General features: G+C 34.4%; 1 protein-coding gene across 1 annotated transcript in view; it reads right to left on the bottom strand.

The window, feature by feature from the left end:
* The window catches only part of LOC113494454 (rhophilin-2), a 103350-nt gene extending 76089 nt beyond the window's left edge, over positions 1–27261 (bottom strand). The window contains exons 1-2 of the mRNA XM_026872792.1: positions 27010–27261; positions 434–810 (exon numbers count right to left, since the gene is read on the bottom strand). Coding sequence (XP_026728593.1) covers positions 434–550 — 117 coding nt within the window. The 5' untranslated portion in view covers positions 551–810; positions 27010–27261. The remainder of the gene's footprint in view (positions 1–433; positions 811–27009) is intronic.
* Positions 27262–27829: the final 568 nt, after the last annotated feature.

Here is a 27829-nt window from a genome sequence, read left to right on the forward strand (position 1 = left end):
AACATCCATACATGAAAACTTTCGCGTTTATAATATTAGTAACTCGTGTCATAATTTTGCAGTTACGCTATTATGCGTTAATTTCGACGATGGAGCACTATGTATTTGCACATCATATGTAGTGAATTCAGCAAACAGGGCCCGAATTTTTCCATCCCTAGAGTATCGAAAGTCGATTGAAGTTCGAATAATTGAAAAACAATATTGGAGTACCAAAAAACTATTATTTTCTGAATAGAACATTTGTACATTATTTCGATTAGGGTTTATGATGATTTGGTCCTACCTACCTATTCATTCATAAACTTATCTATTCATAAACCTAATTTCTAATGGGTTACTATCGGGTTTATAATGATTAGATGGATATCTGTTCGTAAACGCAAAGCGTCGTACAAAGTCTCATAGTTAAAAATATTCGTTGTTAACTCACCCTAACAAACGGGTTCTTCTTTGGTAAATCATGGTCGACCTCATCCCTGGACTCGTCCTCATCCTCCGCGGAGTTAACCCTCACGCAGGTCTTGTGTATGGTCTGCGGCTCACCCATACCCGCCACACATCATACACTGCTTCACTACACACAACACACTTTCATCCACTAGTGGGCAGTTGCACAAACACACAACCGTAATCCCAAATTTCGAATTTCAGAACACAAATTAAGAGTAAACTTGAATTTAGAATTGAATTTTAGGAGTACTTGTTTGAAATTCGAATTGAGAACACTGACACTATTTGAATTTGGATTCCTTTTTCAATTTTGTTTGTTAAACACTGTATTCCACGCGAGCGCTCTCCACGGCGTACCTGCAACAATTGAAAATAGATTAATTACGAAACGAGATAATGAGTAATCTTCGTTAAATATTGATGTCACTTGGTCCAAGTTTCATTTTGTTTGCCGCGAGATAACACTATCGCGGCTAATAATCGCAGATAGGCATGTTGACATTTCTTTTATCTCCTAGAATACACATGACTTAAGGAATTAATTGCTATACTATAGGTACTAACTAGAATATTTTTACGGTAATTGTGTGTAATCTCAAATGTCTGATCGGAATTATTATACGTTGTTATTTGACAGTAATCACCCCACCCCTCCCTTCCCCCAAAAAAAGACGGATAGAGCTTCGCTTGACAGCGGAACAATACTGGCCGGAATTATTCTCGAAGGTATAAGACAGACGCCTCACTCAATGTAAAAGAAATGTACTAGTCTTTGGCTATTTCTAAAAATTAATACTGGAGTCTCTAAAAACCAAGAAACTAAAACAAATTTCCTAAATTCCAGTAAAATGAATGCTGTTGATTTCGAAATAACAATATGATTTACGAGTACCAGTAAGTCCTCCGTCGTATTGCGTCAACCGACTAATGATCGATTCATTGACTAATCATGATATCAACTAACAGTAGCACTTATTAATGATGTAGCCCATTAAATGATACAAAATAATAAAGTAGGACAATTTCAGAAATGTCTTATCTAATAGATATTTTCTATTCGTCAGCCTTCCGTATTTCCAACGAAAAGCAAGAATGATTAAAAAATGACTTTTTCACTATTCCTACAATGTTTTTTAGGGTTCTATACGCTATTCCTAATTTTTCGTCACCAGGCTGTATCTCACAATACGTAGACAGTTAAAATATGTAACCATTTTTGATACTCATTAGCTTATTCGTACGTGACTCTCACTATAGCACATATAACTAACAATTGCCCATTTTTTTCTAGACTTGATTAGTTTTCTTGAAGAAAATTGCCAGCTGCCCTCAGTGAGAATGAGAATGATCAGAACTAACTAGATAAATGTCTCATTGATAATTATCATTAATTATAATGATGATAATTTCAAAGGGTTTAGCTCTCACGTCGTCAGCTAAATGTCATGGCGGCTAAAGTTGAGTAAAATTGTAACAATGCATATTACACAATGAGACACAGTTTGAGAATTGTGTCTGTCAGCAGAACCCTTCGTTTGTTCCGCAGTTGAGTAACATTACGTAGCAAAACATTTTTAATTTTTGGCTTTTTGGGTACTAAGGAATACAATCGGTGTGTTTTATAAACGTTTAAGTTACATGCACAGGGTCACCGAGACTTAGACAAGCATTCATGAATCACACAAACGCTTGTCCTGTGCGGGGTCGAACCCGTAACACGACGCGTAGTAGATATAGCATGGTGATCACAACTACTATGCCTATCCATACAGTCAACGTCATAAAATCAATTGTTAAAACTAATAATTTAGCGGCCATCAGTCGAAAATCATTAATAAGTAAGATTTGAGTAAATATTTAGACTTTTAATATTATTAAAATTAATTTTATATTTTTAATTGTATATTTCTTCCCATTTCTTATTGAGTATATGATAAATAGTTACTTGCTGCAATAAATACTGAGAATGATCGTCCGTTTGTATTGTATCGCTTCATTGGCTTAACCAATGAGGCGTTGTAAATGAGGTTAGTTCTTTAAGCGCATATACGGTAACAGGATTACAGTAATGTTCAGACCATAGAAATCTAAATGTTATTTAGATTTCTATGGTTCAGACCAAGTGTCTTTTAGCGTTGGTTTGAAGCTGTTTCATGGACAGAGTAACTTGGATATTCTGGATTTGTTGTTATGTGTAGTATTTTCATTGTATATTTGAAAATTATGATAGAATGAAGATATATTTGACAAAAAAATCTGATAAGTCTGTCAGACGGATAAAAAAAAGTAATGGATACGTATTTGTCATTTATCTTTAAAACAAAAAATGAAGGGGATACAGTGTATTTGAATCTGGTGTGACGTCACTTACAAGTACGCTTTTACTAGCAAGTGATGTTACTACCATAAATTTCGGCATACTAAGTGCTTTTAATGATGTGATAAAATGGAAAATAGGTAAGTATTCAATAATTTTGGTAAAAATGTCTGACGGGCTACTTAGCTTAATATGTATTGAATTAAAATAATCAGTTTTGTCCCAAATTTACTATAAGGGTAATGTAGATATTTGCCTATTTAGGTAGATACATTGAAAATAATTTTTAAAGAGAAAATAAAATAAATTCCCATTACAATTCTTGTTAGTAAATTAACACCGAGCTTTGGCTTTTTCCAGACTGTCATCATGATGATCTTTTTACATTTTAGTTCCAAAGAGAAATCTTTAGAGACAAAACACAACACAAAAACTTAGTTATCTTTATAAAACATCCGCTGGTCATTGAAAGAACATCAAACGAAGGTTAAAAACAAGGAAACATCGGTATAAACAATTAAACAGGTTTGTCTTTGGCAAGCGATCCGTCCGGTACACTGGCACACAACAGCGTTATCCTGTGTTGTCACCGCGCAATCAAGAAACAGTAAAACAACTCTGACTGTCAACAGAAACCGCGCGACTTACTGGTAACTATAGATAAAGGGTGTTTGTTTTAAGTTGCTGTTGGCTTTTTTTGTTAATTTTTGCCTTTTTCCGTGTCTACATCAAAATATTTCACTTTGTATTTTTTCATTTCTTCTTCTTACCCAGTTTGTGACAGTTTAAAAAATCTAGTAGATGGTGATTTTATTCTAGTACCTCAAGTGTATGGAATTCATAAGCGAATTATAGATGCATATATAGTTTTTCTTTCGGAGTTTTTAGAAAGCTTTGGCAGCTTAGCAGACATTGGCAGACTTGAAGGTTAAGGCAACGAAAAATCAATTCCAATTAAGTACAACGAAAATGACTGTAATTTCTTAATTATAACTGTTCGAATATTTTTTGTTAGTAAGTGGGTGCACTTCTGAGAAAATCTGTTACAATGTATCAATCATCAATGATCATATAGTAAAAGCATTCTTATTACAAAGCACTAAGGTTCATTTTCGTAGTTTCAACTGTCATGCGGTCCAGGGTACGTTGTCCCGGCTAATGAAAGGGTAGTCATATTCCAAACACGCGATGTTTTCGGTATAAGTCACCTGTGACTCATAATTATTCAACAGTAAGTAGATGACACATGAAAGATAAGAGTAATAAAAATCATGAATGAGTAAATCAGATAAAACCGGTCAAGTGCGAGTCGGGCTCGCGACTATGAGGATTCCGTACAAATAAGCTCAAGAAACACAAATGACCAAAAAAATTGTGACCGTAACATAACCGTCGCTCAACTTCGATTTATTTTTAGTAGTAATTTCAACTTTTTAGCTGTCAAATTTCATGATATACAGCCTAGAGACTTACAGACGGAGGACTCTCAGTAATCGGGTATTTCCATTTTTACCCTTTAGGTACAGAATCCTAAAAAGCCGTGTGAATCAATAGTTCATAGAACTTGGTATCTGCACGAATCCAATTTCAAAGAATCCTCTACTTAACTGATTAGCTATTGTGCATATTATCCAAAGCGGAAGAAATCTTAGCGCAATCTACGAATGTATAAATTTAAGCAAAGTCCAGAATCAGGAAACAACACACAGACAGCAAAAGAATACAAAAACAGTCAATCACAGTGAGCCAAATAAAAAATAATGATTTTATTGCGGTGTTTTACAGTTAGCTCAGAGTTAGACATTAATTCATGCGGCCATTCATACATATTAACTTACTAGTGTAGCTCATAAGAACATATGCTTAGTTACGCCGAACAACTGGAGAAAGACTCTTATTATGTTACCGTGTGGTGTGAAAATGGGTATTAGGCGAAACGGCTAAAGAATATGTGCTTTTAAGAGTGTCAAATAAGTTAAATGACAGTTGTAAGAGATCTGCATTGAATGTAATGTCGAGGCCCTTTTGGTTACCTAATCACAGGTTTCTCAGGTTTCTCAGTAGTTTTCTGGATTTGGGCTCACAAAAAGTATGTAAGACCTTAAAATTATATTCGGAAATAAGCTTTATCTACTCTGATATCAGATTTTAATTAAGGAGAAAATCCTTAATTAAAATCTGAAAGCACAAACAAAAAAAAATTGACAAAAGGTTACGCTACTTAAACTACCAGCATATCATCAACATTTACGTTCTTGCAATTACCTATGTTTTCCCCAGTAACTTTCGAACTGTCGTATTTCCAACGTGCACAGCGACACCACGCTCTGATTGAGCGCATTTCTACACGAGGTCGCGCCGCACTGGTTCAAGGCTGTATAATTACAATTAAACGGATTTGTACGCACCGTGTGCGCGTGCGCACCCATTGACATAAGGAAAGTTATGACGACGTTTCGAATGTACGTAGAAAATTAAATTAAAAACCGAGTAGAGATTGTGCTGGTAAATTAAACTACCATAATCGTGTGTATGTGGTAGTGAAAATGGTATATTTTTACTCTAGTACTATTCTAATGCAAAATGCGTCATAACACTCTTTGGTGTTACATATCTATGTAGAAGCAGTAAGTACGATAGAAGATTACACATCTTAATCCTAAGTACTATAGTAAAAGTATGTATTTGATTCAATCTTTTAAGCAATAGACACATTTTGACGAATCAATCAAAAAGTTTTTATTTCAAATAGGCCGTATCTCAGGCACTTTTAAAACGTTACATTACTGACTCTAGTTGCACAGTTCCAAAGTGTCATTCTTATGGAGAAGAACCGGCAAGAAACTCCATAATACTCCGGAATAAACACATAAATGGCATATATACATTGTTGTTAAGTATCTATTACTTAGTTCGTAAACAACCACGTCTTGTATGAATGACAATCAATGAGTGTTCAGTGATTTTAGCCACCAAGATCTTGGCTCAAGATAATGTTGGTGGCGCTGGCGTTGTGACCACAAGGCGGTCAAAAGTATCATGAATAAATTTGACTTCAGTAATACCCAGCCCAAGGCGTTGAATTTCACCAATCGGCAATTAAAAAATCTTCCAAGTTTAGGAGAGGCATTTTCTGGGTAATTTGAAACACAGTGTTTATAAACATAAGGACATTTTCCGAGACAAAAATAAGGGAGTATATGAAGATAATTGAAGATTCATATGAAAGCATTTTTAAAACTATTTTCTATTACTATCTCTAGTTCATGTACTTTCAGGAATAAGTATCAGTTTTTAATGCCGTAACACATTTTACATATTTCAGTCAGTGTATATGAATTCAAAGTTATTTTTAAATCAGGAGGCTTCGTGCGCCTCAGTTTAGTAGTGCGTGACGAAATACAACACTAAAAAGATATCTTTTTGAATCGAAGTTTTTTAAAACGACCTCAGAGTCGCTTCAGTGTTCCGTGCTTACTTGCCTTCCGAAAACGGAATCATGACTCATTTTACTTTTCAGCACATTTTACTTTTTCATGAATTATAATAAAAACTTTTCAAAGCATCAAAAATATAAAATTTAGACTTGATGAAAGTAGTTTTTTTTTCGAATAAAATATTTATTCTGTGTTCTATAGGCCCTTTTAATGCTCGTTCAAATCCTTGAAATGACTTAAGTTGTACATTTATTACAATACATTAAGCTAAACTAATATTTACATTTTTAAAACTATATCAATATAAAAAGAAAAATATGCATTATTTACAAAGCGTCAAAAAAGACATCCTCATCCCTGCCAAAGTAGGGAAACGTGCCCAGAAGGCTGGCTGCATTGCCACGTTGTATGGCAATGCTAATTCTTTGGGCAAAATATAGACCAGCCTTCTGATCACGTGTAGAGTCGACCAAACGCTTTACGAGTTCTTTATATAGAAAATTGAATATTTGAAGAATGTTATGAATATGATAATGTGTGAATTTACTTCTAGGTCTAAAAGCCCAGTTAGTTAAGCTTAGTTAGACCTTCAGAAACTTAAAAAAAAATACAATGACTAAGTAGGAGACATTTAATAAAGAAACGTAAATCCTAAATTTCGCACTTCAAGCAAAAAAATTATCTAAGAAAACTACAATACTCCATTTCCATACCTTCCATCTTTACGAAAGCTAAATATATTCTAGACACGTATTTCTTTCAGCGATCCAAGGTCGTCACACTAGATGCAGCCTTGCGCCTTATCTGTGACGTCACGACCTTGGAACCCCGTGATAACGCCAGAATTTTGAACGGCTATTATATATGCTAATGGCTTGACAAGAGACGGTCGTATTGTTTGGTCGACGTTTATGAAGTAGTTAGTATCTGTGTTCGTGTTACATGCTATCTGACTTGCTGTGCTGTGTTTAAGACCGTCCTTCTAAGTTATTTTGATTGTAGCGCACTGTTAACTAGTCTATGGCCAATCTCGAAATAAGTTTTCATATTTATAGTAATTTACATACACATAAAGTAGAAAGGACAACAAAATGAAAACATTAATAAAAAAACCTCCCTTCCTCAATTTTAAACAGTTTTTGAGATTATTTCGTCTTACCAAGTAAAATATTGAGCTTTATAATATTAAAATCATTGTAAAATTCAACGGTTCCAGGGACAACACCCTTATCGTATAAACCACCTTCATTTTTTAGTGGGCACTAAGGGCAAAGAAAGTAACAAGGGCGGGTTCTAATCACTGAAAATCTGACACCCCCTTTCAGTCAACCCAAAACGGTGTCATAATAATATGATGATTTCCCGTCCAGAAGAAAAGAGGAATCAAATCGATTGCAATCGATTGAAAAATAAGTGAAGTCTGTCGGGAGTACAAGACCGAGATCAGGAACCCGATCATAAAGCCTGTGCTTCAAGGATAAAGACAAGGTCGTTATTAATTGTAGATACTATTTTTTATAGCTAATCAACTATAAATATTTTATTTATTCCTTGAATACCTATTCTTCTAATATATAAAATTCCCGTGTCACGATGTTAGTTACCGTACTCCTTCGAAACGGCTTTACCGATTTTTACCAAATTTTATATGCGTATTCAGTAGGTCTGAGAATCGACTAACATCTATTTTTCATACCCTTAAGTGTTAAGGGTTGCTCACACTAAAAAAAATATTTTTATTTTTTGGACGAAATTGTTTGTTTTAATTTTTTTTTATAATGTGGCATTAAAAATACATATAACTAGAAAAAAAAAAATTCGGCAAAACAAAGTTTGCTGGGTCAGCTAGTATACTGTAAGGATGCAATAACCGTAGTAATAAAACGCTTGGAATATTTAAATCATTCAGCTAAAGTCCGCGACAGTTTCCTTTAAGGATGGTTTTTCCATTTTCCTTAAGATTTTCCGTCTGTAACCTTTTAAAGAATCTTGTTTGACCTTCTCTGTCCTTCGCTGTTTAATTTCGTGATATATTTTCCGTAGGTGATAATGAACTATGTAATCTTTGATACTTGTGAAGTGTATTTCCAGTGTTAAGAGACCCTCGGCATGATCATCATGACTGAGACTAGAAATAGCGAAGCTATAATGCGTAGAGTTTTCTTAGACTCATATTATTTAGGTTTTTGTATCCATCATCATCGGCCTAGCCTTTTCCAAACTATGTTGGGGTCGGCTATCAAACCAACCGGTTTCAGCTAAGTACCAGTGTTTTACAATGACCGACTGCCTATCTGACCTCCTCAACCCAGTTACCTGGGCAACACGATACCCCTTGGCTAGTCTGGTTGTCAGACTTTTCAATCTTCTGACTACCTGTAACGACTGTCAAAGATATAGGAATGACAGCCGGGATCCACAATTTAATGTGCCTTCCGAAACACGGAACACGGTTTCTGTACCCAAAGACTTAAAATTATCAAGTCTATTACTAAGCCCCCGCGATTAACAAAACTCTACGCATTATACATAGTTTCATGGTTCGTTCATCTTAAGGGCATTTAAGGTTACATTAAAACGATTCTGAGACACGATTACAATTTACAATTTATCCTAAGAAACGATTGCGTATAATTTGTATAATTGTTATTCTCAGCCGAATCATTTAACATTCAATTACCCCCATTAGGGACCTCCATTACATCTGTTTACAGTAATTAGGGATCTACTAATTGGTGATTAAAATGTAGTCCAATGTCAGACACAAGGCTTCGTTTGAACCGTTTTATTCGATTACACTCGGCGTTTTGAATCGATACTTTTAATATCGAGAAGACTTACAATGTCGGAGGATATGGTTTCCCCTCAGTGGTAGGCGACTTGCATTTGTTATGTTTCTTAAAATTAAAATAGAAGACAGGAGGCTTAAGAATTACAATTATGAAGAAATATTCCGTCTACTTTCATAAATTTTGAAACATAAGATTACGTAATAAGATTTTTCTATTACGAGCAGCTAAGCTGCAAGTGAACAAGTTAATCGATCGGTTAAGCTACGCTTGATACGGCTGATTCGTGGAAGGGTTACCATCTATGCCTATATCTACTAAGTGGTTGGTACGTGTTGCCCAGGTTGACTGGACAGGACTGGATTGAGGTGTAAGGATTTGCAGTCGCTCCTTGTAAAATATTGGTACTTAGCTGCCAGCATATTAGGAAAAAAGCTAGGATGATGATTTTGATGGATGACTAGTTTCAATATCAAGAAGAAGATGCGAATCATAGTTTTTGCATGCGGCTACGTTTCATTGTAGTGGCAATTACAATATTAGAATGACAAACACAGCTCGCGTGTCTAAGACTTTAACTTCAATACATCATGAGAACTTCTTAAAAAAGCTAAAACATTTGCTGATCTAATGCTGTTATCGGTTCTTTGCCACAATGCGTAAAGACACAACAGCGTAAGGAATTCCAAAGGAGTTAACCCATTGATTGATCAGCCTCTGTTTGTACATTCCATCGCATTATGGTGAACAAGATCCACTCTAAACAGTAATGACTAATGCTAACTGCCATTATCCAGTATTGGAGTCTTCATTTATTCCATCTCAGTATCATTGACGAGGCTTGAAGCAGCAAACTATTCGACTGCAAGAACAGGTCTGCGTGCTGAATTTAGCAGCATCGCTTTGATACTACTTAGATCCTTAGAGCTATTATTTTTTGTGTTGATGTATTTTAGAGTCAAAGTCCTAAAATCGCCTACAAACCTCTGGCGTTTTAAGCAAATGATCATTACTGAATAATTTAGACATGAATTCAGAAAGGCATCAGTGCGAGCCGAAGTTCGAACTTACCACCTATACGTTTAAGTGCGACTGTATTACAAACCATCTACAAAACTTTCACTTATAAAACTTATTGCTGTCATTGCCTGCCTTTAGGAGTCCAAATCTCAATGGACGTTTTTATCATTCATAAGTACCAGTTTGTGTTAAGCCAGTAGCTGCTACTGCTCGACTGAGCACGTGTCACATCGCTCATAAATTACCAGAGAGCGCACGTGCTGACGTAGTTGTATGCCTCATATTATTAACTGATTGTCATTCCGCGGTAGATCGCCGATTACCGCGCTTTTATAATTGTTTTACAATCAGGTTTTTTTCTTCCTCATCGTACAAGATAATTTGTCGTGAAATCGACTTGAGTTAAGATCCGATCGGTAAGTAGTTTGAGAGGACTTTTTTTGTGAGTTGGTAAAGGTTGACAACTTAGCGTACGTCAGACGTATGTTTTTAATCAATAAAAATGATCAGACATTTTAATTTACTTCACTTCATTCTGACTTTTTGACACACGAGTCACAGCAAAAGATACAAATTTATTTCGATAATAGGAAAAAGGTAAAAGGAAAAATAAATTACCTTCTCAATGCGTCTTTACAAATATTGATCAACTTAAATAGGTAAAAGGAGGTTACATAACTACACGATCATACAGTTGCCAACCTAACAAAACAAAACACCACTTATGTCTGAACCCTACATTTAAAATGAGGCCTTTAGACACTAAAACCATAAGTAACCATAACCCCAAGAATGTCCATTGCCCGCACGAGCCACAATGGCCCATTATAAGGAGCAACCATAAGTGTCATGTCTGGTCATATTGACACCATCACATGATACTTTCATTCCATTATGGTACTTGGAAATGAAGTGGTATCTCCGTAGTAACAATCAGGGAATGCGATATTCAATTTCAAATCTTAAGTATTTTTATAGTAGGTTTACTCACGCGTATTTATCGGGACTTCCCGACTAGTTTCGGACCCAACCGGAGTCCTTTATCATGAGCAGACGCGGCGGGATCGCGAGTCGAACTGACTGAGATTAAAATTTAATAAGAATTACGTATTTAAATCCGCCGTCGTTTTAAGCGACTCTGAGAAAAAGAGGTTCTCAATTTGACAGAATGTTTTATTATTAAGTTTGTCAAGTATCACAGACCTAAAAACATAGCAGCCAGATAAAAAAAACAAAAAATATTTTGAGACTCATTTAGTTTTAGAATACAAACTTTTATTCGAATAGGTTTAAATAACTCTTTGAAGTTTTATTTTTATTGTTATGGGTGACCTTAAATTGCATGTAAGCACGTTATGATACCGAAACCTCTCCCATAACATATTTAATGGCGGACTGTTGTTTCTAATCATCCCCAAAAGGCGTTTAAACCGAGAATCACGAACATCCATCACGGTCTCGGCTAACTGTATGCAGGCCACAGTTAGGTGCGAAAGGGACGGCGATACGGATAACTCGCAGGGAAGACAAGGATAGAGATATAAGCGATCAATTTGTGCATGCGCAAGTGGAGTGTGACGTTTCGTTAGGGTTGGTACGTTTAAGTTATTGGTTTCATTTATTTTTATGTTTAAGAATAAATTATAAATTATTGTGACTATCGTTTTATTAGTTAGTATCTATATTAAAAATCGAAACTAAGGTGAAAAATGATTTTTCTAATATGTAAGTGGGCTATTTCTCACCGTCAACACAAAAATGTGTTGTCTTGTTCTTGCCTTGTTCCTATTTTTTGGCGATCTTACTTCATAGGTAAAGAAATCGCAGATACTATAAAGCTATACAGGAGATTTTTATTTGAAAAAAATGCACAGGCTTAAACTTATAAGATCCACAATCCCCAACCATGAGAACACAATTTCGATTCGCACGTCGTCTATCTTCAACAAAAACAAATCAAAAAACCTCGCACGTGACAGCCCTCACGACACTTGATCGTGCATGACGCATCGCGACATACACGCACACAGACACACACACACGCACGACTTCCTGTACATTCTGTGTCCCCTTATACACCTCTTGTTTTATAGGACTTGCTTGAACATCTACAGAACCGAATTAAATCAATACATACGAAAATGGACCTTATGTCTTCAATCATAAGACGGTTGGTAAAATTGCTTGTAGTATGTGGATTGTACTTTAGTTTCTTTGGAAATTACTCGTTTCCTTACAAATTTGTGTATGGATTTTTTTGTGGAGAACCTCAGGAGGTTGTGTTTTGTTTTTTTTAACGGCTGATTTTTATTTTACTTTTGTTTTACCCTATACTTTATTATACTTGTAGATTAACGGTCTTAGAGAACCTTCTCAAATTTCAAGAGTATGGTAACAGACAAATTTTCGAAACAAAAACTATATCAAGTATTTTTGCTGGCAAAAATTATGTTTTAACGTTTAATCGATAAAATTATCGATACTCCGAACAAAAATCGATAACTGAAGTATCAATATCGGGGTTCCAATTCACTGGCTGTTTACTCTTTGTGGAAAACATCAGCATGTTCAGCTGACAATGAAAGTCGGTGCTAATGTCAACAGCTTTCCACACACACAATGCATCGCTTCCCATAATAGACGGTTTATAACTGTTGTTAGTCGCCGAGCTGATCTGTCTGGTTATTGGAAACTTTTCAACTGAGGCTCAAACAAGACGTCTTTTAAGTACCTTTTGATACCTTTGACTGAAATCTCTGAGTACACGTGCCTTCAAACTAGCTTAAAGGTTTTTTGTTTGAACCCTTGTAGATGTCTTCATAACAATTAGTAGTAACAAAATCTTGAAAGTTGTTTCAATTTTTTTTTTTATTTATCAACAAAAACAGACAAAAAACCTCAAATAAGAACTACTGAGCAAAACTTGATGAAATTTTAATCGGATTTAACGATAGCTCTATCACCTTAAATGAAAAAAAAAATCAACAATATCGGTTAAGTCAGTACGAAGCTTTGATGTAACACAAAAAAGACCAATTGAGAAACTGTTACTTTTTAAAAGTTGAAAACAATGGCTGCTTTAGATACTTAACACCATGTTAAATAGAATGCGGAAGAGACACGCCTTTCATGAAGCCGTCTCTTTTTTACAATAACAAAACTTGAGCCGAGAAAACTGATGCCCTTTACCCTACCTATTTTTAATGTAAATACCTAGTTACCTCATTGTATAACCCTCAGAAGAACGTCTTCAGGAAAGTACTCGGTGTTACGTACCGTGGCTGAATCGGCACTGACCCGCCAAGGTCACAGTAAGGTCGCAGACCAACCGTGAAGCGGCGAGACGCGACGAACCTCCTTCGAAAATGTTGTAGAGTTAAAACAGAGACCTCTACTGTGTATATAATTAGTTAAACTTGCGTAATTATTTGATCTTCTTAGGGGATGTCTACTTTTGAAAGTTATTGATTGGGCACAAATATGAAGGCTGTGCTCAAGGTCCATACTTTGAGCACAGCCCTCGTTTTGTTTTAGGTACTAATAAGTGCATTTTCTTACATTTTATGGAACAGCTGACTTTTTACATAGTATTCAAGTCTGTTATGTTGGTAGATACGATTTTTGTTAGTATTTACCCAATAAAATTTACGTAAAGATCTTTAGCTCTCTTGATAATCAGAAGAATATCCAATCAGTCATCTGCAATTTTCGAATGAATATTTTATCGGCAAATCGGTAGTGCATGAGCAGTTTTGTGAATCCCCTACACTACAATCTAATCTAAAAATAGCTTTATCAAACTTAAGTACTGATCACATAACCTTGCAATATTTCAGCCCAAACCTGTCCAAATATCTTCACACGTTCAAGATTGAATGAAGTTCAAAGTTCGAAACAACTGACTGCGTACATCATATGACTTTATGACAATAATAAGTCGGGGCTGTCACGCTCGGCCGCGTCCAATCATGGCGGCCTTGTCAAGCACACGCCATGTTGACAACAGAACTTGGTTATGGGGAAAATATAGTGTCGCGTGACTACTTTAAAGGGAATAAGAAGTTTATGGCAGATAAAAAGTCCGTGTTTCGGAAGGCACGTTAACTTGTAGGTCCCGGCTGTTATTCATACATCTTTGACAGTCGTTACAGGTAGTCAGAACTAGTCTAACTATGGGGTATCGTGTTGCCCAGGTAACTGGGTTGAGGAGGTCAGATAGGCAGTACTTAGTCGAAACCGGTTAGACTGGCCGACCCCAACATAGTTGGGCAAAGGCTAGGCCGATGATAATGGGAAAAAAAATATAGCAAATGTGGTTTCTGCCTGTAGTTAGGATTCAAACACAGTTACACAACAAATTTTGATGCGTGTTAATTCTACAACAAGATTTTATTGTTATGTATTATTACCCTATTTTCGACATGCATACAATTTTATAGTACATGAAAAACCTATAATGTTATTCAGTACACAGTGATTTTATGATTGAGTATTGGAACTTTTACAAGATGACCGTTAAGATAAAAAAAGATTCGTGATAAAAGGACTCATGAAGAGATTAAAAAGTCCAAGTGATTAATTCACATGCTAACTTATTAAATGTGAAGACGTCACTATATTTACTTACTTCGCTTCACGTGGTAAGAGTTATGCAAATGAACATCCTTCGACCTTTGACCATTGGCACACATAATTAAATCTATGTAAATAAATTAATATTTACTGTGATAATAATTATAAAGGTGTTACGCAGAACCCTTGAGCTTTGCCCTGATATAAGAGGAGTGCCTCTATCAGAAATATAATGACAAAGTGTTCAGTATTTTAGTTACCTTTGGAGAGTTTTTATTAAAAAATAACTGAAACAAAAAAACACATACTGTACACTCTTTGAATAAAAGAAGTAAAACTGTTTTAATAAGATGTAGGTTCGTTCCCAACGCAGGCATTTCCCAATGCGCTTTTTATACAAGACAGAGTTATAATATGTATTTTCACTTTCTAAGACACCACTGACAAACGTTGAAGGAAAACATCTTGAGGAAACCTGGATTCCGAATATTTCAGTCTGAAATCGCCAACCCGCAGTGAGCTAACGTGGTGATTAATGCTCAAAACTTTCCCTACACGGGAAGAGGCCTGTGCCCAGACATAGGACGTATTTTTTATTGTTAAGTAAAACCAAACAGATCTCTCTTATATCATAAAACGCTAAGACAGTACAAAAATCAGTAGTTTACTACTGGGACATTTCTATACACAATCTACTCGTTATTTGTAACAAAATTCTCAAATTAGGAGATACGGTCGACTGTTTACAATTTCCCGGGTAACTTTCCAAGATCATTTCTTTTTGCACGTAAACACCCCTAACCACGACAGCATTAACCTTAAAGTAAGTTTATATTGTGGGAGAGAGAGGCCGCTCTACGAAGTGTATAGCGCTATCTCGCTTCGACATTACAAATTCAAATGGTACTTACCTTTTTATTAGTACCTCAGATAAAGATTGCGGAGTTTGGAAGTTGTGTTAACTGGAGCGAGTTTTACCAAATTAGTTGTATGGCCGACGGTTTGTCTAACAACTTAATTAAGGTGCGCGATAACTTGCGTTGATATTTGATTTTGAGGAACAAATTACAAACGTGTTTTATTATATTTTGCAGCTTTTTTTTAAAGCATTCTTATTTATTGGAAGTATTTTAGTTATTATTTGGAGATACTTTACACATATGACTTTGGCAACATTATAACGTTGTGACAGTATTTTGGACAGTCGCCTAATGAGAAATAACACTTATTTCTCAAAACTGTTTAATAAAAAGCAATTATGAAGAGTAAGTCTTGAATTTGCAATATAAAGTAATTAAACAGAAACAAAGAAAAAATAACGATTAAAAACCCTAACCACGTATTTTAGTACTTGGCAAACAAATGCCGTGTCAACACAAAAAATCTCATTAAAATTAAACTTTAATAACAATAACAAGACAGCTCAATAAAAACGTCTTGCAAAATAATAAAAATATGCTAATTCAACAAAATAATCAGTAAAATGCCACTTAAATATGTATGGAGCCATCTTGAAGTTCGTTAATACAAAGAACGTGGTTGAAACTTTTAAATTGTGTTCAAATGATGAACAAAAACTGTGGATCACATCCGCGACCGAGCGAGCATCGGCATCGTTCATAGTTTTTACCTTCCTACTTATGAGTTTTTTTCAGATGTTGATAGCACCTGATAGTTCAAGGATGTGTGACGTCATTTGTCATGTTGCGGAGTTGCCATGTTTAGCAGTTGAAAGATATATTAATTAATAATATAATGATGAGTGAGAGACAGTAAGAAGTAATGACTCTGACTCTGGCCAGTGATTGCGATTGTTTACAAATTCGCTTTAAGAAAAGTTAAGAGAAAAAAAGTATTTTTGTTACCCTTTACAGTCCCAAATCGACATTTTTTTTTCATTTAATCTCAATCCAGTTTTACCCAGCTTTCGACGTTGTGTAAGTAATTCCCCTCACTTTGAGAGCAGCCCGCATCGATGTCCCATCTAACACGATTCTAAACAGTATTTATATCATAGTTTTTTCCCTAAGTTTTGTCGTATTTGAAGGGATGCTACGGCCGACAACTACCTTCTGAAATAAGGCCACCACTGGAATGTATACACTCGACGCGGACTGATATCAGCAACGACAATAGATTTGCTTTAAACGGTGATGGTAGGCTCCCGGTGTCATGGCCACACGTAGCCTTAAAATGCCTTAATTTTCCAGTCATCGATCAAAGCCTATCTAGGTTACGGAGCCATTAAGATGATTATAATAATGAGTAGTAAATGATTCGATTAGAATTTAATTTTCTATTGTTTACGCTTTCGATTGGGTGTCCTATTATCCAGTTTGTAAAGTAACCTCAAAGTTATTAATAAACATTGTCTGAGAAGCTGTTAGGTAATTTTAATAATCAGTTGTTCTAGAACGTAGTAATAATATGAATGTTTTTATCCATACAAATGACATGAAAATGTTTGTATGTTTGTGACGTGGTATTCTCAGGAAGAACTAAACTGATTTAAGACATTGTTTTACCAATAAAAGGCAAAAAAAATATAAGTGTCCTAAGGTTTATTATCCAGAAGTACCATTGAAAGATCTAAGCACGTATTATTTATAGGTAGGTACTTCGATGAAACTTTGACGATTCCTAAAATAAATATTGTTATACCTATTGTATACCGAAAGTATTGCACCAAACACGGTCACGTTTGTGATAATTTATGTTTTGTAACTTATACGATTTTTTTGTTCTTTGCAAACCGCACAACTGTTACCTTGGCAAACGTTCTTACTCAAGTCCAAATATTTAAGGTAAGAAAAGTTGGAACTTTAGAAAAATAGTGTACATACGTATCATTGGATCATTGATTGGCGGAGGCATGAGTCAAGTTACATTATTTTGCCCTCTAACCTGAGAGACCTGATCCGCTTAAACACGTCAAATTGGCAAAAATAATTGTCACTCCTTTATATAAAGTTGTCTAATCGTATGTACTCGTTTTGCTTAAACTATTATTTTCTTTTTTTTTTTGTATTCCGTCGATAACGGAGTTACGCGTTTGAATTGTGCATTTGTTTTAATGCTAAGTAAAGTATCTAGGCCCAGAATACAACAAATTAAAAGGTTTATCAGCTATGTCTTGCCATAATATTGTGCCACAGTGTATTACGAATCTACAATTTTAATTAAATGGCCGACTTCTATGAGAAGTGTTGCCCTACAATGCACAATAAGAGGGTGTTGTTACATAACTATGTGATCTAGTATCGGAGCGTATCTGCAACAATCTCGGTCAACAGTTTCCATCTATTGTAAGTTATCGTACATTTGTATTCGCTTACGTAACTTCCATTGTTGTGTTATGTAATATTAATTTTATGAATTGCTTTGTTGGTGAAAATAAATTTATATTTTTGACTTTAATTTTCTTTTTATATTTTTGTTTAATTTTTTTCTCATCATGTTTGATATTATTTTCTTTTGCAAAGCCCATCTTTATAGGTACATTTTGAATAAAATAATTAAAATATTATTATATCAAATTATCGATTGTCACACATGATTTTGAAAATGGTTTTATTGGAAGCAACTAAATATACAACAAATATTTTAAGCATCGTTTTCTTAAATGAGTAATTTAATTAATTATTTTAATATAGAAAGGGTGTATTAATTAAGATCCATTAAATATAGTAATTATTTTGCGATTGCTAAGAAGATATTTTCTATTTGGACACAGCAGTCAGACATACTTTATTGCTGAGAAAGTACATTTCACATTCCATAAGTCATATTACTGCTTTAAGTACGCCAATAAAATATCATAATAAAATTAATAAATTACATTAATTAGAGAAATTTATAGCCCAGACAACAGTGGTCTTCACTGTAGTGAAAATTGTATGAATCGTGGGGTCAATGGGTTGTGCTGGAGAAAACGGTGACAAACGTGTATAGTCTCGCTGCACCTGTATTTTGAACTTGAAGAAGGATTGTTGGCGATGTGGGAGGGAGATGAAGCACTACCTAGCATAGTTGCGTCTCGGTCGCACAACGATAATTCTCGCTTTAATAGGATTCAGCGAGTTGAGTTGACCCAGCTGAAGGCTGTTCTTAGATACAGTCGTAATATTTTAAAACAATTATTGTGTGTTTGCTTACTAGCTTTCGTTCTCAAATCTTGGTGCTTATTAATACACCATAAAATTGAGGTACCCTTTTTGGGTTAAGAGGTCTTAAACCTATGACTTTATTAGTATTACTATAAAAAAATATTACTTTTGACTTTGACATGAATGAAGATAATTTTTTTGACGTTTTGCAAATTATATTTAGTAAATTAATACTTGTATAAGTCTAGTAATAGTCTACATTTTTGGGTTCGACATCGACATAACAATAACCACTGCTATTTTTTTTTTTCAATGTACAGACAGCACTTTTCTACAATTTTATTATATGTATAGATAATTCCATGCATAATATTTAAAAAATTGTGTACCAACCGTTGTTAGCTCCCGTTATTATCTTCCTCTTTGGTCAGTCTTTCCACAGGTGTAATAAAGTTTATTTATCTTTAATCAAGCGCTATTAAGTTAGGATAAGGTTTGTAAGGAAGCGTGCAGGCTTTGGAAACAATGGCGTCGTGCCGGATGCAACGTATTGTGTTTACAAATCAATCGAGTGAGCGATTACGGTGAACATCTGTGTTATACGAGGGGCTTTGGCTAGTTTTAAACACACCTTTTTATAATAGAAAGATGCAACGCGGCCAAAACATAGAAAGATGGCGCTTTTTTTCGTGAGTCGAATTAAACAACAACTATGATTAAGGACTCTAGTTGGTTCCGAAACTAGTCAAGAAATTCTGATATATATGCTTACTTTATACCAAAGCCCAGTCGAGAAAATGTACATCATTAGATTATATTCTTGTATAATCTAATGATCTACTTGTAATAATAATAATAATAATAATAAATCGTTTATTTGCATTAAACATGGTATACAAAGGTGTTAAATAGGTATATAGTAGGTACAAGCATGTTTAGCTAAGATGAACATAGCACGCAAATTTTTTAGGAAACTAAACTATTTATACATTAACATTTGTAATCCATAAATTCTTTTAAACTATAAAAATTACAATCACTTAACCATTTATATAATGCAATCTTTAATAATCTTATATTTAATACTTTGAATTTACTTGGCATCTTGTTATATATCCGCACACATGTTGCAAGACAATTTTTATTATATTTGGTCAGTCTTGGTAGATCACTCTGTGCTAATCTAAAAGGATCTCGTCTGTTGCGTGGACATATTTCATTTGCAGTTTTAAACAGCTGTATATGCTTAACTACGAATACGCATATTTCGTAAATGTAGATACACGGGAGCGGTAACAAGCCAAGTCTTTTAAACAGTGGTCGACATGTCGGGTTTTAGTCCACAAATTGATCGTATGCACTTTTTTTGAGCAATGAATGCTCTGGTCATGTCGGTGCTATTGCCCCACATTATAACACCGTATCGTAATATCGATTCAACATAGGCGTGATATGATATAAAGGCAGTCTTCATATTGGTAACATTTTTAACTTGCTTGAGTGCGTATACGAATTTATTAATTTTAGTGCTAATATTATCTACATGTAATTTCCAATTAATATCTTTATCTATTATTATACCTAAGAACTTTGTATGCGTTACCTCATTGAGTTTATTTATATTAAGTTTAATGTTATTTTTATTATTATTTGTATTATTGAATTGGATATAGACGGATTTGTTTAGGTTTATTTTTAAACGGTTAACGTCAAGCCAATGTATTAATTTATTGATAGTATTATTAATTTCACGCTCATGATCTGTAATGGTATTTTGTTTTTTATCAGTTGCTACTACAATAGATATGTCATCAGCAAAGAGGATGCATTTGTGTTTGGTTATTTCTGTAATGTCATTTATGTATATAAGGAATAATACTGGGCCAAGCACACTTCCTTGTGGCACGCCGTATTTATTATGTCTATATTCTGAACAGCTACTTGTATTCTAATAATTGTTTGGTTTTCAGACCTCCGAGTTTATTCGACATCATTTCACAAGGTTGTTTGATTGGATTGTCGAATCCAGCGAGCTCAGAAACAAAAGATGATGATGATGATGATGATGATGCCTTTATCCTATTTGCAGAATAAATTATTTCATTTCATTATCTACCCACTGAATTATCGAGAGTCATTGCACGTAGGCACAGAGAATGTAATATTATCCTAAACATTTAAATAACGAATTTCACAAATAAATAATTTAAAGCTCTTCTATAAGCACCTTAGTACTAAAATACTTGTAATTTGTATGTTTTTAAACGTATGCCTTTAAGATAATAATTAATTCTTTTCATGAATTTACACATACCTACATCGCATAAATCGATAACAAAACGTCATTCGTTTTTTGTTAAGTAGAAAAACCAGTAATAAACAATTTTTTGTCTGGATAACATAATTTAAACTATTTGCAACAATTCAAATATAACAAAAAATATACCCTTTATAAAGAAGGCAATATAAACACATGAAATATCCATTTAAAATCATTAATTCAACCTACTACCTACATAATATTATTTTCTATTCTTAGAAAAATCTTAAAGAATAAAATTATAATTTAATGACTTAATTAACTTTTTGTTTGAATTTTGATTGACGGTTATACAACGTTAGTTAGACTACAATCAGATTATAATAATCAACTATGACTGACCAACGTACGACGTCTTAAAACGTTGAATAACATCTTTAAGTCATTATAACAACGTAAATACATTGCTAATTTATTTAATAAACAAAAAGATCAGAAGGTTAGTTTTATTATGTATGTACTGATCGCTTAAAAAACTTTGATGTCCTTTAGATGTAAGATGTAATGCTTAGTAGGCGTACGCGATGGTGTATAAGACAGAACGATAAAATGATGGTTCGTAGCATTATTCATAGCATTTGCTAAATCAAAACTGTTAAGTCGATCAGATAGATTTCCCAAAAATATGAAATAGTTATTTTACATTTTATTATTAAAAAGTTCAAAAGTTAAGATTAAAAGCCCTTAAGATGATAAAATGTATAGTAGGCTCTAGTAATATCACTTGCTGTTAAAAAGCGTACTGGTAAGTGACGTCACACGAAATTTTAAATCAATTCATTTTTGTTTACGAGATCAAAGAAAAAAATACGAAATTTTTTAATTTGTCTGACAGACTAATCAGTTTTCGCCTAAAGAAGCAGCCTGATTGTAGTAGAACTTTTGTCATCTATCTCTGGTATGTCGTCTGCATGTTCGCCAAGTGGTACAAGTCTCTATGCCAAGGTCAGCCGGTTCTACGGCTCTAAGCATTGTTTAATATCACTATAATTGTTTTACTTAACGAACGTTAACTACACATTTAATTTAAAGAGTTTTGATTTGATTTGCCGCCAGGCTAAATGATTGTGTTATTGCTACAGTCAAATGAAGGGCGATTGAAAAAACTTATTTGTTTCTGTTTTTATTTTGGAGGTTTGTTTAGTATTGAAGAAATTAATCCTTATATCGCGGGGGTTTTTACAAACATTTAAGTTATATCCACAAAGACACCCAGACTCAGAATAAGCATTAGTGGATCACACAAGTACTTGTACTACGCGGGGATCGAATCTGCGACACATCATCGAAACGCTTGAAGCGGTAGTCGCTTTTATAGCCAAAAAAAAGTTGACTTTGCCTTAACGAAGTTCCTTAGAATATTCCTCAATTAAATAGAAAACTGTTTATCTTACTTAAGAAAACAGGTTCTTAATAATCAAGTTTTATTGCTTTACTGAAACTTTCTAAAATTTTACACGATATTGACAAAATACGACACCACAGTGTATGAAACATTATTAGTGAACGTTTTTCCCAAGTTATGTGCCGACGTTGCTTGGTCGCGGTGCAATTGTTTTTCATTTCTATTTGCGCAGGAAGATAAGAGGCTTGTTAACTTTTGTTTTTCAGTTTTACATTGACGTAGGTATAATTATCAGGATATTTGCATATTTAGTATTAATCTGGTGTTTATGAATGATTGCAAGCAGAAAATATTGGATAAGTAAATTACTTTTGCAACGATTCCCATGAAATCAGGATAGGTCGTTAAAGAAGTTTGGGATGTTGCAATTGTGATGACAATATTTTCTTTGAAAAGTTGAATTTCCCATTATTTAAAAAAATGAAATGAATGAGTGTTGAAATGAATTTCGTTCCTTTTGATATCATTGAACTCACATTATCTTAAGGTTTACTGTAAGCGTTTACGTTCTAAGAACAATTCGTTATCTGCTGAAAAAAGTATTCTCCAAAATTTCTAGTTCTCTACGTATTCTCAGAGATTCTACTGCAATGTTTTCAGTATTCAAATAAAATTGTTGACTTTCGATCATAAACTGTCACATCGCAGTCTGGTAAAAGTAGTCTGCCTGAAACCACAGACTATCTACGACCACATGTAAGATTAAGATGTAGAACCTAATGCCTTAGAAACTGTGGTCACTTCGCGTGGTCTCCATAATCACTGTGACCACAATTCACCTGACTGTCTTACAATTTAATATTTAAGAAGACTGCATGATTGATAGCTATCCGAGATGTTGGGGTCACTATACCAAAGTTACAGAGTGCGATGTGTCACGGTTTCGATCCCCGCATAGGACAAAATTTGTGTGATTCACGAATGTTTGTCCTAAGTCTGGGTGACTTTCAGCATGTCACTAGAACATTTTTAGCAACCACCGCGTTACAAGGATCAAACTACCAAAAAGTGCACGTGTGACCGAATGATCGGCGCTCTGTTCAGTTTTTCGCATCACCCGCTTTGCTGAAAGGCTCAATGAAATGTTCAGTACGTAAAATATTAAATCAAAGAACATTCAATCAAGTGGCTTGTATGCTCTATTAGATAGCAGCTGTACTCAACTTTTAATCTGGCTATTTTATTGTCTGACGTGGAGTTGAGACCATTAAATAGGTTTTGGCTGAAAGTCGGTAAAATGTTTTTGTAATGCAGCAGTGTATTTTCAATATTAAAGAAGTGATACTTCTACAATCATCAACGCTGAAAGAATTGCTCACAGATATGGGAATGACAAATCAAATTAACGTGACGTTCATCATGAATACCTTTACATATGTCAGTTGTATACCTACTGGTGCTAAGATGTGTGTAGGTTACTATAGGTGAGGAATTACATGCCAATGGTCTGTTTAATAAATGTAGGCCGGTATTTTCCTTGGAATTTTCCAAGATTATATCTATTATAAGTACTTATGAATATTAATCTAGGTATAGCTAAAGAAGACCTGAAAACAGGGAGGACGCATGGGTATGGTTGTATTTGCAGGTATGTAGAATATGGCTAGAAGTATTGTTATTTAAATCAACCGCAAATTTGGAGGCAAGCGACAATGCTTAGTCAGAGCCATGTATTTTTTGAAAATACAACATCAAATAGCAAATACATTATCCTTCACTGAAGTCAGATAACATAGCCTTCGTGTTAATCTACGATGCTACATCCATACCAAATTTCATCATAATCGATCCTCCCGTTTTCGCGTAATAAGACAACAAATATACACATAATTTATAATAGTATTAGTGTAACAACCAAGTACCACGTACGCAGAAAAATGTTGAATAGTTTACGGTGTATCTACTTCGGATACGTACAAGAGAACATAATATTGACAGAGATTTTTAATAACGACGCATTAGACTTCGTTCGACCTGTCTCACCTCTACTGCCACGTGATTCAGATCAACAGCTATACAATCTTTGTATCTATACTAATATTATAAAGCTGAAAAGTTAATTTGTTCGTTTGTTTACTTGAACGCGTAAATCTCGAGAACTACTGATCCGATTTGAAAAATTATTTCATTCTTTGATAGACGAAAACTATTTCACCGATTGTTAAAAATATTGCCTTGTACCTTCATAACCGCGCGGATGAAGTCGCGCGCGATAGCTAGTATGTTATATATCTACTATATATGTATCTCCACGTATGTTTACACAGTAACACGTGTATGCTAAGTGCCTGCTTATAAGCCCTTTGTAAACGAGGCGAGTGATAATCTTGTACGAGATGTGTTAATTAGCACTTGCTATGTGCTGTTTTTTGTGCTTGCCTTGGACCCATAAACAGGACATGTTTTGATACCAAGTATGGTGTTTGGAGGTCGTTGTATTCATGTTTTTTAAGCTTGGGTTTTAGTTGTTTCCAAGGAGGATGTCAGCGAGGCAGATCCAGAGGCGGTGATGGTGGGAAGACATAGATTCGTTCTCAAACCTTATGAGAGAGGCCGGTAAAAGAAGAGTGGCCTTTGCCCGATTGTGACACATTCCAATATTATTATAATAGACAAAAACTTAAGCTAGTTATTCTTCTTTAGACTTCATATGGTTGATGTATTACGTGGTGTCAGAGTTTAGCTGTTAGCTTTTGAAGTGGTATTCACCCTTCAATCAGTCTCACGTGAGTTGGTATCCAAATTGACTGATAGCCGAGTGGTTGAGGTCATCACGCCTAACTCACCACGCGTCGTGTCGCGGGTCCGATCCTCATGTAGGACAAGCGTATGTGTGATCAACGAAAACTTGTTCCGAGTCTGGGTGTCTTTGTGCATGTGAATTGTATGTTTGTGAAACCCCCCAAGGATTAAATTCCTTAGTGGGGCAGTTGCCAAATTATGCCTTTCTTTACTCAAAAACTCTTAGAGAGTTGAACGATACTCAAAAATAGAGAATTTAACCTGTAATTCTAAGATAGACAGTGAAAAAACTAAAACGGAATATATCACAATAGCTCAGCTTATCTCACAGCAATTTAAAGAAACCAATTAAATAAAAATCTAGTTTAGAATCTAGGAAGCTGTGGAAACGTGTTTAATGTTTAAAATGTTGTAACAATTCCATAACGCTGTCTCGATCACGCAAACAAACTATTTACAATTATTTATAGTCCAGTTCGATACATTCTCGTTAAAATCGGCAGATGTTGTTTGCCGGTTTATACCTCGTAAGATTGGCTGAGATTTGGACTTTGGAAATTGTTACTTTAGATGTGATATAGGGGAAGAGGGCGACCAAAGAAATGATGGATGGATATGGCTGTAAAGAGTGTTGCTTGTGAGATGACGGCCGATAGGAAGTTATTGAAGAAGATGACATGTTGCGCCGACCCCAAATAAAATAATTGGGATAAGGGCAGGGGAATGATGATGATGATGATGATGATGATGTGAGTGGTTATTACTCTTAAACTAGAACTAGACTTAAAAAAGAGGAGGCTTGCATTTTTTATGCCTGTTACCTCAGAATTTCGGACTGTATGAACCGATGCTGTAAATTATTTTTAATTTAACGTGAAATAGCTGTCGTTTGTTCCCACAAATTTCATTAAATTGACAAAGATTTTCTATTCAGTAAACAATATTGAGCATTGTTGTGAATAGGAAATCAATTTTGTGAAATAAAATTAACTGTTGAACGCATGACCGAAACAGGCTTTGGGATATACCTTATTGTTTTTTTTTATTGTGGCATTCTATATAAGGTTTGAATTATATGTACTGTACACTAATAAATAATATAAGGTTTATTTATTTATATTTATTTAATTTGGTATTTATCTTTTTATAGTTATATTTCAGACTCCCAGTATTACATAACGTACTGGCCATACTATAATGTGGATAATGATAAAATTGATTATAATTATTTTTAATTATCGGGATAATTTGTTTAAATACACGTAGGTACAGGTTTCAGAAATATTTTGACGTTTTAATAGACTGACTAGATATTTAGTTAAAACTAATTTTCACGTTGAACCTTGATTAGAATTACCGGAATTTAATTGCTTAATAAACGTCTATCACATTCGTAGTGTTTTCGTACAAAAGAATACGAAATTGAATTTACGATATGATCATAATAAAATGAGTTTTTTTTCGTAATACAATGTAAATTACAATAACGGCCATGTTTAATTCATCGAAGGTGTAAGTAAAATGGAAAATTTAAGGTGAATAATAAAATTTTGGATTTATCTCAAAAAAATAATCTATCAGAGACGAAATTAAGTTAAGTCTTTCAGTTATTTCTCAAGACTCGAAGCTGAATACTTCAGCATAAAAAGCCAGTCAAAATATTTTAAATGCCGACATCATTAGGTCCTATTAAGAAGTCGGTTTCAAATAATGATCATAATACAAAATGCTATTAAGTGAGATAAGTAAATAAGTAATGTTTTCAAAAGAGGGTAGGCAGAGGTATGCAGGTCACGCTATCTTAATTACGAGTCATATTAACATAAGCACTGAATCGCTTTAACTTACCAACAGTTATCGCTATTGCCTTCTACTGCGCCATAGCAAACCATGCATTGGGAAAAACACTTCACATCAACACACACGACATCTTTTAGAAACTAAAAAAACATCTAAAACACCACCATTTTGAATAAAAGAAAATAAAAAAACAATTTTCGTGTTTCGAAGTATTTTGACAGTCGAGAAGTAACACGCGTTTTGGCGCGAAAACGCGCGACTCGATACACGTCCGTTGCTGAGCGCAGCGCGCGCTTGACTGAATTGAAAATCTTCGGTTTTCGAACACCTACTGCGATCTTAAGTAAGCATCTCTTTTTATGCATTCGATTGCCGTGTACGGTTTCCATTCCTGGGTTAACAAAGACGCTTCATAATTCTATAGTAAAAAAAACTGTAATGTATATTAATTCTGTTGGAATATTGTTCTGAAATAAAAGTGCAAATCAATCTTGATTGAATCATGGACAAGCGTAGTTCATTGCGTCATTTGCTAGTTTGATAAATGAGTTTTCGCTAAGCTCATGTGTAATGTAATTTGTTTTATAAATATTATAATGTTGGGTAATATCTTGTGACCGTTATGATGAACACTTATTCAAGAAAAGTTGAAGATCTTTAGACAAATGTAGAAATACTTACTTCCCGTAAATTACACAAATACACAGTTTGTCTTTTACTAATGTTCTAAATAAGAAGTATTTGTTATTTGACTATTCAGTTTGTGTCAACTTTTAGTCAGAAAGAATATGGCGAAACCTAAGTATGTTTATAGCTTATACTCATAAACAAAATCAAAAATTTGATTTAATTTATCTAACTTAAAATA

Source organism: Trichoplusia ni, chromosome 5 (assembly GCF_003590095.1).
Source record: "Trichoplusia ni isolate ovarian cell line Hi5 chromosome 5, tn1, whole genome shotgun sequence".
In the NCBI taxonomy this organism is placed as follows: domain Eukaryota; kingdom Metazoa; phylum Arthropoda; class Insecta; order Lepidoptera; family Noctuidae; genus Trichoplusia; species Trichoplusia ni.